General features: G+C 50.8%; 3 protein-coding genes across 3 annotated transcripts; 2 read left to right on the top strand and 1 right to left on the bottom strand.

The window, feature by feature from the left end:
* Positions 1 to 855: 855 nt before the first annotated feature.
* rga1 (Rho-type GTPase activating protein Rga1) lies at positions 856 to 4,321 on the bottom strand (the record flags this gene model as incomplete). The annotated part of the gene is made up of 2 exons (XM_064875363.1): positions 856 to 1,275; positions 1,328 to 4,321. 2 exons carry the CDS (start codon positions 4,319 to 4,321, stop codon positions 856 to 858), a joined length of 3,414 nt encoding a protein of 1,137 aa, XP_064728628.1.
* Positions 4,322 to 5,841: 1,520 nt separating this feature from the next.
* Positions 5,842 to 7,292, top strand: PMZ80_006955 (uncharacterized protein; the record flags this gene model as incomplete). Its single annotated transcript, XM_064875364.1, has 3 exons — positions 5,842 to 5,874; positions 5,927 to 5,960; positions 6,010 to 7,292. 3 exons carry the CDS (start codon positions 5,842 to 5,844, stop codon positions 7,290 to 7,292), a joined length of 1,350 nt encoding a protein of 449 aa, XP_064728629.1.
* A 615-nt stretch (positions 7,293 to 7,907) lies between these two features.
* On the top strand, positions 7,908 to 9,239 carry ERG26 (erg26, C-3 sterol dehydrogenase; the record flags this gene model as incomplete). Its single annotated transcript, XM_064875365.1, has 1 exon — positions 7,908 to 9,239. One exon carries the CDS (start codon positions 7,908 to 7,910, stop codon positions 9,237 to 9,239), a length of 1,332 nt encoding a protein of 443 aa, XP_064728630.1.
* Between the last annotated feature and the right edge of the window lie 1,483 nt (positions 9,240 to 10,722).

A 10,722-nucleotide genomic window follows, 5' to 3' on the forward strand; every position in this document is an offset into this window, starting at 1 on the left:
GATGTGGAGATACTTCATTTGAATTGAACTTACCATCAAGGTCTCAAGTCCTGGACGAGCACCATCGAGGTAACTTTTGTGCCACAAATCTTCTGCACTGCAGCTACTTCCTGCGTGTTTTACCTGGGCCTAACCTATTTCCTGAACTATGATCGCTCTTTCCTCCACTCCAGCGGTCCTTGCTCATGGGCTAAATCGCTATCCATTTCTAGGCCGTCTAGAGTTGCGGTCTCAATCACGTGCTCCGTCGCTATGCTTCCTGGGCTGGACGAGGTTGACGTCCATAAGCCACCAGCATACTGCTTTATGGCCATATCTTGCTTGTGCCTCTTGCTTGTGTTGTTGAAGGTTTCCTGAACGCCTGACCAAATGTCCATGACTGCTCAGCACCACAGCTGGGCTGGAAACCTGTAATCCAGTCCTAATCTGCGTGATCCGATGACCATGATTTGCTTTCTCAACATGCTGAATAGTCTTGCTTGTATTTGATGCTCACAGAATCATGCGTGAACAAATATTTGTACGCAGTCTCAGAACGCGCTTAGCACCTTTAGTGTGAGCGACTCTTGTTAGCTCAATTGCTTCTTTGAAGTAGTGAGCATAGTGTTGAGGTCTCTCTCCGCGCGGCTAGATGCGCGAAGACGAATGTGAAAGCTGCCCGTAACGGGGCTTCGATGTGTGGAACCTCGGTGTCGACGTCGACCGACAAATTGTAGTCGTTTGTCAACTCGACCCTAGGACTGGTGAATAGTCATAACTCGTGACTTCGTAATATTCGTGCTCGGGCACTCCTCAAGCAAGAACCTGTTTGTCGCTTGGGTATATTTGTTGTCCGATAACAAATGAAACATCACACTAGGAAGCCATTCCCGGAACGCCAGCCTTGGCTTGATAGCTTGATCTAATGTTGTTAGGACTGTAGTCCTCATGACTGCTCTGACTGCCTGCACGATCTGTCGCATACGGCGCTTTGGGTGCGGCTAGATCGTGAGCAGAGCTATTCTGCTGCATTTGGTTGGGTACATGCCGAGCGGAGCTCTGTTTCTGAAGAGCGCTCGTTTGGTTGGCATCGATGTCGATTCGTGTTGCCATGCCATTGGCCTTCTGCGAATTTGATGGTGAATGGCCAGGCGCATCGGGAGCGCCTACCCTTTGTGTTTGCACGTGGCCTTGAACAATGTGACCGTACCGCGCAAGAATCTCCTTCGTGCTCATATCTGCCGAAGCGGTATGCAGAGAACTATCTGTTAATATCGATTGCAAATCTTCGGGAACCTACGAGAGTTAGTATTGTAAGACAACATTCAACGCCTCAAGTTTGACATACCTCACACATAGTTTCGTTGTACTTGATCAGCAGATTGACGGCCTCAATTGCCAGGAAGCTTTCGTCGACCTGCGGAATCACTGGGCCCTTGTTGCCTTGTTTTGGTGGAGGCGCATACAAAATGTTCGGCGCCATTACAGTAGCGAGATTGTGAATGTCCATCTTGCTGCCCGATTCCTCGTCAACTTGAGAGAATGACGCAGCCCATTTCAGGAAGCTGAACAGCACTTCCATCGTATCTCGATTGAACTTGGGCAGCAAACAGCATATCAGGTGAAGCAACCTGATCTTGTCGTTATGGTTGTCCAACCTCTGAGAAGTAATCCAGAGCTTGTGGAGCTTGAAAGTCATCAAAGGATCGGGCATGTCTCTGAGGAACTTCTTCAACAACGCTGCCACTTGAACGGCATTTTCTTTCTCGAGGTCGGGATTCTGGTTATTGTCGATGGCTTCAGCTGTGTCCTTCAGACGTTTGATATTGCCGTTCTTTCGGAAAACCCCTTCCACAGACATGTCCATCTGTCTCATCGCTGCGACGGCATCATCAACAATAGTGGGGACTTTGAGGGCGCCGGGACCAACACCATTGGTGGATTCGGCTCCTTCTTTTTCTACGAGTGACTCGAGTGGGATGCCAAAGACACCCTTCTTCTTGTTCTTCGGCTCATTTCTAAGCGCTTTGCTAACTTTACCCCAGAACGTTGTCTTACGTGTCTCAATGAGCCCGAGCAGTTCTTCCATAGTGAACCCATGGCTTTCAAGCAAAGGTTGCATTGTAATCACAGCAACCGTCCGCACTATCAAGTATTCGAGGGCAGAGAGTTCAGAGAAATATCTCTTGGTTCTTAACGTGGCAGGCTCGTTCGCGAGGAGATCGTGACCCGTCGACCGGCGTTGGCTTGTGCTGATAAGTTTAGGTTGCTCGTCATGGCCAAGGAGATTCTCACCTGCGAAACGAGACGCATTCGGCCGCTGCTCCTTCGCTTGCTCCGCGGCAACGATCCTTGGGATGTCATCGAGCGTCAAGCCATCTTGATTCGAGCCGAAGACAAGACTGTTTTTGTTTCTTGGTTCGCCTGATCGTTCGTCAACTATGGAGAATTTGTTCCTGAAGCGTCCTTCAACATCTTGGCTGTTTGGTGAGCCAGGCTGCACTCCTTGCGGACCATCGAGAATGCGTGATTCTCTAGCCTTTCGGAAAGTGGTAGAAAGAGTTCTCTCATTCCTAGTGGAGCGCAATCTCTTCATTTCTCCCACTGTTTGTTGCAAAGATGACTCTTCAGGCTGCACATTTCGAGATGCGCCAGCATATGACCGTGACCTCGAGCCCATCCTCCTTTCCCTTTCGGTCTTAGGCGAGAGTCTATGGCCTTCAGCATTATCATAGGGAGTCAAATTGGGGTCTTCAGATGTGTGAGGTAGTGTGCCACCAGATTTGAGCACTTCGAGCAATCTTGCTAAGGCGACCTTCAGAAGGAAAACATATTGCTGTAATTTCGTCACATGTGAGAAGCCAGACACGGTCTCCTGGGCACGCGAGGAGTGGTTGATGCAGTATACTTTGTCCTCGCGCTCGCTATAGACAGCGCTGGCAAGATCGTGGGTCAGGTCCCGCTTGCATGTGCTGCAGTTAAGATGCGGTGGTTTGACATGCCAGCGCTTCCCGTATATCATGACACACTCATCGTCGATGGGGTCGTTGCAGTATGCGCAGCAGTCCGACTCTTGATTGGCGAGTCCTGCGGTGCTTTCATTAAGGTCGAGAGATTTCATCTCATTCTCTTTGATCGTTTCCAGGTCTGCCAGCTCGTCGAGGAAGGCATTGAGGCCTTCAGTAGTCCCTTTTTCTCGTTCTAGTTTCAGGGCACCCTGCAAGCCAATGCGAATAAGGAGCTTCAGGTAGTGCGCCAGCCCAGTAACCAGAGACAGTAATTCCTGTGTCACACCTAGCTTGCGTACACCAGTTTCCTGAGTCCTTGATAAGAGAGTGAAAAATGCGACAACTTTCTTGCATAGTAATTTTGCCTCTCTTCCATATGCCAATTCTTTCAGGCCATGCTCGATGACCAGCGCTGCCAAGCTGTCAACGGCACCAAACAGGATATCAACGTGCCAAATGAACTTCCTTGCAACGATGATGCCGTCAATGTAAACGCCATTACTGACGTGAAGAAGCATATCAGAAATGCAGGAGGCCGAAGACTCTTCGAACGTGGAGAGTATGCTCCAGATGCGGTAGACCTTCTCTTCCATTTTCTCTTCGTCCTCTTTGACGAGCTCGCGTTGCTCATCGCTTACATTGAGTCCAATCTCGGGCCGAGGCAAAGCAGGACCGCTCGGTGCAAGGCGTACATTCCAGAATTTGTGAATCATATAGCACTCCGGGTGCCAATGTTGGTTTTGCCCATTCCGAAAAATCTCCACGAACTGCTTGAGTATAGCTGTCTGGCAGCCATTGCAGCGCTGAGCGAATTGGGTGGAATAGTGGTAGTGACAATAGACCTTGCCATCATGTTCGTAGTAACTGTCTTGCGCACCAAAGATGGTAGGACAAACTGAACAGGTAAAGTGTTCAATATGATATTTGCGCTCAAGCGCTGTGATGTATGAGCCTCGAAGGGCGCCACCGCATTCGAAGCACAAGAGGTCGAGGCGACGGAAGTAGTCCGTCTCGCACAGCGGGAATTGCCCAGAGCCGTCCGCTTCGTCCACAGGAAAGAACTTGCTAGCCACAATCTGACCGCAGTCTTTGCACTTGAAGCAATCAAGGTGAAATGTTCCACCCAGCGCTCTTACGAACTGGCCAGTCAGCGGATCCCCGCATTTTTTGCAGGTGCGGTGTCCTTTGTTCGAGTTTGTTCTTGAGCGGCTACGGCCTTTGCCGTCCTTTTCTTGCGATCTTTTGCGACCAACCCTGCTGTCCGAGGATTGTCTGTTCGTAGGATTGTCTGGTTCGGACACCATCGTGTTCCCGTTCGTGTAGGGGTGGCTCATCTTGCTATTCCAGCCCTGCTGGATTCGATTTTGCTCAAGCTACCAGAGTCCGGAAGCGTGTATCATGTATGTTAAGATGCAATCATGTCACTATATTGCTTGAGAGCAGCGCTCATGCTCCGTCAGAGATGCGCCTAGTAGTTGTCCGTTCGAAAGGAGCGCTTGGGCTGGAGAAAGATAGTAACGAGAACGACGAAAGACTCGACGGGCGAACGGAGGAATGTTCCTGTAGGTCGCTCGGGGCGAGTATCTCTGGCTCGAATAGAGGCGTGCGGCTTTGACTTGATCGTGGCTATTTCTGGCATACAGTCATCACAACGCGTTGTAGTCGAAATCTCGGTGCACTCATGTGTCAGGTCCTCCGAATAGACGCTTTCGTGGCTATGCTGGGCTTCTAAGCCTTGAGACGTGAGACTCCAATGGTGCAGATGGTCTCGAGGGTCGTAGGACTATGTAGGGGATGGTTTCAATGTCGGTCAACGCGCCCAAGTGAGGGGCAACTGGTTCACAGTATGTGGTGTATGGGCGTCAGTGAGCTCGTGGAGATGCAAGTCGAAGTATGGAAATGAGTGTATGGCTTGATGCGGCAGGTGCGATGTCTGACATGGCACTGGATCTGATCTCGCTGGCGTCCATTGTGGTGGGAATGCCCGACCGGACCGCAGCAGCTGGAGCACGTGACCGCAATCTGCGCATTTCCCTAGAGTTAAACTTACTACACTTCTATTAATCTAGCACGTAGTAACCTCTGAACATCAAGCTGCCATATAGTAAACAAGGTCTACAACGATGGACACCTGGAATGTACGTAAGATCATACATGAGTTAATGCAGTCGAGGAGCTGTGCCTGCATTAATTCCACTATCCGTCCTGCACCGTGACAGTCAGATGTGGGCAAAGCACGCACTATATTCCATTTACTAGCCCAGATCGTGACGAACATGATGGTGAGGGTCAAGTCATGCCAATTCCGGGATGCTCGCCGTCTGCGCATCCTGGACAGCGCGAATTGACCTGCTTCCTGTGTAGAAGCAGAGTTTGAAGCCCTGACGTAGCGTTGCTGGAAGGTTCATGACTTCAAAATCAAAGTTTCGTAGAGACATTCCAACAGTGAGAACAGCACAGCGTAAATAAGGATGTTGCCAGACCGGTCGTTCGTGCTCTTACTGCAATTCACAATTCCGCCTCAATTCGCTAAGTGGCGTTTCGCCTTGGTAGGGCGATTGATGCCTGGCGGCCGCTGCCAATTAAAAAGTGGCAGGCGTGACAGGCGCGTGCCGCGTGTAAGTGGGCATGTGCTTGTGTTGTTTCACGCAAGCCAGAAAGGCTGAAGTACAAGGTAACAATCGACTTCTGCAAGGTAACTGCTGCCTACAAATCAGGCTGTGATACTCTCACAATACTCTGCACGCTTGCATGCCCGTGTCAGACTGAAATGATCTCAAGTTCCTCTATGTCCCATGATACCGACAAAGGTCTTGGTAAATAGCCGTCGTTCCAGCTCACACTTGCGCAGATCATGGCGAACCAGTCTCTGTTAAGGATAGCGAAGGTCAGGATACCGATGCGCTGTGAGGTGTACGGACCGACTGACTGTTTTGCAGGAAATTAAGGGCATCCAGGCGAGCAACGACTTGTGTACGTTCAACTTGGTGCTAATCCACTGCTTGAAGCTGACTGTTCCTAGCTATCATAGTCGCACACCAGGACGAAGACATCCGGAATGTCAAGACCTTGATCTTGGGGACCCCGGGTTCTCCTTACGAATATGGTTTCTTCGAATTTGCCGTTAAGTTCGGTGCAGAATATCCCTCCAAGCCTCCAAAAGTAGAAGCAAAGACTACAAATCATGGCAGGACACGATTCAACCCAAACATCTATGCTGGCGGGAAGGTGTGTCTCTCTATCCTGGGAACTTGGCACGGCGAGCTGCCAGGAGAAGAATGGTCATCGGCTCAGGGTCTTGAGTCTGTCTTGTGGTCAGTACAGAGCTTGATGTCAAACGACCCGTACGGCAACGAGCCCGGATTTGAGGGTAGAACCACAGATGATGACAAGAAAAAGAACGACGCATACTGCGCCAAGATTCGTCACGAGACCATCCGCGTAGCCGTCATACAGAAGATCGAGGCCATGTTCGGCATACAGCCAGACGGCTCAGTGCAGAAAGCTCCAGATACTGAGAAATGGCAATCTGAGAGCGAAGAGGCGTCTGAAGAAGAGGAAGAGCCCAAAGACAAGCTGAAGTGGGAACCCTTCAACGACTGGCAGAAACGACGCTTCTTGTGGTACTACGAGGCATACCTGACAACTATTGAGACCCATGCACCAAAGCACAAGGAGGGCGAGAAGTTCGAAACTATGCCATTCGAGGGTGGTAGCAACACCATGGACGGTACCTTTCAGTATGGTCAACTAGGAAAGAGGCTCCTGCGCATTAAAGAGGTCATCAACCAAGAAACAGAAGACTGGGCCAAAGAGGGTGCGCTCGCTAAACAGCGAGACTCCAGCAAGGCGTACAGTATGCAAAGCCAGTTCAACGTCGTCAAACAAAACCAGAAGAATGGAGGCATAATGAATATCGACCTGGAGCTTGAAGACGGCAACCCATTTGTATGGATCATGACTTACTTTGGCAAGCCAGAGTCGAACCTCGATGGTGGCGTCTTCAAGATCAAGATCTCAACCAGCGTCAGGTTCCCTGAGGAACAGCCGAGGGTGAAAGTGGTTACGCCAGTATATCATCACAAGGTGTCAAAAGATGGCGTCTTATGCTACAACGCGAACAAACCCGAAGAGATGAAGAATCACATCCAAATGATCGTGTTTGCTCTCGAAGAAGAAAGCCCTCCCTATGACCCGAGGACTATCGTCAATCCTGATGCTGCCAAGATGTTCTTCGGTTCTGCTGATGACAAGAAGAAGTATAATCGACAGCAACGAAGGTCAGCTCAAGCTAGTCTGGAGTGAGGCTGACTGTGTGATCTTCTTTCTTACGACTTATGAGGAGCAACTCGGATATGAAATAATGATACCACGAGCAGGGCGTTTGATGTTGCATCTGAAGGAGTTCGGCTGGCCAAATGATGCTGCAAGAAAGGGTCGATTCGATAGTACGGACTGGCAGGCAACGGCGCTCTACTCAGTGCTGGACCAACCTTGTACTCCTGCGCTGGAAATGATACCACAAATCTCGGTCGCCGCAAGGCTTTTTATATAGGCGACTTCTGTTCGATAGAAAACTCATTACTTGATCTCACATTCACTACAAGTACCTTAGACTTCCCGGTCGCCACAAGGTTAGCTATTCCTAGAATTCCGCTAGAGTGATCCTGGACACCCACTCACGCCATCGTGAAAGGTTTCTTCCGGGCCCTGCATGGGCCGCCCAGCATCCACTTTCTATGCGACCGAAATTGTTTACCTTTTGCAACATTAATCCGGGGTATCTACGTCTCTGCTTTCATACACATTACAACCTTTTTCCCGAGTTCATGCAGGCGGGCCACTGACATAGATCGCTGATACCCTCTTGCTCTTAGTTCTTGACTCTACCTCACACTCGCGCCAAAACCCAGCCCAACCATGCCCACCACCCTCCACGACCGCGACCTCCCACCCCACCCACCCCCCAAAACCCTCGGCACAGTCCTCGTAGTCGGCGGCTGCGGCTTCCTAGGCCGCCACGTCGTCGACCAACTCCTCAACTTCCCGTCCGAAAAAGACTCATCCCCATCCACACAAAACACCCCCGTACCTCTCGGCCCAAATAAAGGTCGCTACGAATACGAACTGCCACCGCTTTCCACACGGTACCCGCCAATCAACCAGTCTACCACTACAGTCCATGCGCTTGACCTGCGGTGTACACGGAATAGATTGCCCGGCTGCACCTACCACGAGGCGGATATCACTTCTGCGGCGCAGCTAGTCACGGTGTTCAAGAGTGTACAGCCGGACGTCGTGATCAATACTGCCTCACCACAATGGGATGCGCCGCATGAGATCCTGCGGAAGGTGAACATCGACGGCACGAAGACACTCCTCGATGTAGCGGGCGACTACAAATCCTGGAGCAAAGACGGCAAGAAGCGGTGTAGAGCGTTCGTGCATACGAGCAGCAGCAGTGTGGTTCACGATGCGGAGAGTAACCTCAGGAACGCGGATGAGCGGTGGCCGTACCACGTGCCGAATAAGCGGGAGTACTACAGTGAGACGAAGGCCATCGCGGAACGGATGGTGCTCGCCGCGAATGGGAGTGAGGAGGTGGGCGGGATGTTGTGTGCTGCTGTGCGGCCGGCCGGAATCATAGGGGAGGGCGATATGGGCGGGATTGCGTATGGGGTTTGCAAGACGGCTGCTGTTGCGCCGGGGTGGCAGTTGAATATGCAGTTGGGGCAGGGGGATAATTTGTTTGATACGACGTATGTGGGGAATGTGGTGTTGGGGTTACTTCTTGTGGCGGAGGGGCTGTTGAGTACGAGTAGGAGGGTGAGTGAGAGCGGCATGAAGGATGGGGGAATATTGGAGCATGAGAGGGTTGATGGGGAGGCGTTTATCGTGACGAATGATCAGCCGTGTTACTTTTGGGAGATAACGAGGTTTATGTGGAGTCGGATGGGGAGGGAGGGGGTTGGTGCGAAGGGGAAGCTGTGGGTGTTGCCGGAGGATTTTGCGGCGCTGATTGGGGGGTTGAGTGAGATTTTTGGGGCGATTTCGGGGAGGAGGGGGAAGATTAATAGGCAGACGGTGAAGTATAGTTGTATTGATCGGTATTATAGCTGTGAGAAATTGAAGAGGAGGTGTGGGTATGTGCCTGTTGTGGGGGTTGAGGAGGGTTTGGTGAGGAGTGTGAAGTGGTATAAAGAGGCGGAAGGCGGGGGTGCGAAGGGAGGGCAGGAGAAGAAGAGTCAATGATCTTCTGGGTGATGAGCAGGAGTGTCCCAAGCAAAAGTTCCAGGTACATATATCTTGACATTACATACGGTATGTTATAGACAGGTTGCATGCGGTTTAGAGATACCCAATAGACACTGCTGCTGTTTTCTTTGAATAATGAGCTACTCCTAAGAGCTCACACATGCAAGGTCGAATCGTCCGAGAGGCCATAAATTTCTGTTCGGGGAGTGCTCTCTGGAGCATCAGTGCTCTTCCAAACACGTTCGTCTGTGAGGTCCATTCTCACACAACGCGAAGCACATTCGGCACGGTATGCTTAGTGTTGTAACGTCTTCACACAGCTATATTGTATAGTGGTCGGGTAGAGCATTGGGACGTTTGGTAAATAAGCCTACTGTTCTCAGCACAGACGTCTTATCAGACGAATGCTGAGTAGCACCATGCAGTAGACAAGAGACGTCTGTATGGACCATCAGGCTCTACATTAGAGACTGTGTTTGACCCGGCGTAAGAGACATATGGCCCAACGCTGTTGTGGAGAGCTTTGGATGAAATTACCAGGCTCTGCTCGGAATATCACCGTGGACACACGAGTAACAAGGACAAGCACAGGTGTTTTCCCCAGATGCGAAATCATTGTCTTCTAAACATCTTGTAAACTCGAGAATAGAGCTCAATTCATCGAATAATCTCTCTGCTAATTACTCCTTATCGAGTGCTGCGTGTTCCCAAGCCTTGACAGGAGCGGCCAGCTTGATACTCCGCATGGAGCCAGGAACATGCTTGTTGAGCCACTCGTATTTGTGTAACCAACCGATCACCAAGAGACGCTTCTGAGTCTGACATCCTCCCCTACGCTTCTGTAAAGTGGCTGCGATCAACCTCATGTCGAAGCATAGGGCGGCTGGCCACGGGGCATGTATGACCATTTCTCACATCTATCCATGAACCATGTTGGACAGTGGCGGCAGAAGCCAAGCCAGTGATGGCACCATACTGTGGGACGGTGTCCTTATCAACGACGATGTTGGAGTGTGCGTGATGTTGAGCATTCGTGCCAGAATAATAACAATCACATTTGGTGTGAAGGACAACCTGATAGCGGAAACCTTCTCCGGCTCAGGTGCGAAGTAACACGGTATGGGGAAATGTCGCGCGACTGATGCAAGCCCAAGGTGTGGTAAGATGAAAAGCACTGGTGTGTGAGCTCCTGACTTGTGTCTTCGTAGAACCGAAGCAGTTGGTCAGCTGAGCCGGCGGACGAAGGTTAGCTTGCATTTCGTGCATGAAGCATCATCGCAGACGAAGGTTCGAGAGATCTTCATGCTTCCCAGCTTGAGATCACCCTGTCAACGTGCGGAGAAGAGAGACCAGAGGATCAAGTCTGCAATACATTTGTGGTAGAACAAATGTTCAACACCGTTGATGTGAGCCACATACTTTCCTGCTGAACCGTTTTCGTCCCACGACTCCTAGAAAAGGTGGGAGGACGGTGGGTTTG

Source organism: Knufia obscura, assembly GCF_036327395.1.
Source record: "Knufia obscura strain CCFEE 5817 isolate CBS 148926 chromosome Unknown scaffold_8, whole genome shotgun sequence".
NCBI classification, from domain to species: domain Eukaryota; kingdom Fungi; phylum Ascomycota; class Eurotiomycetes; order Chaetothyriales; family Trichomeriaceae; genus Knufia; species Knufia obscura.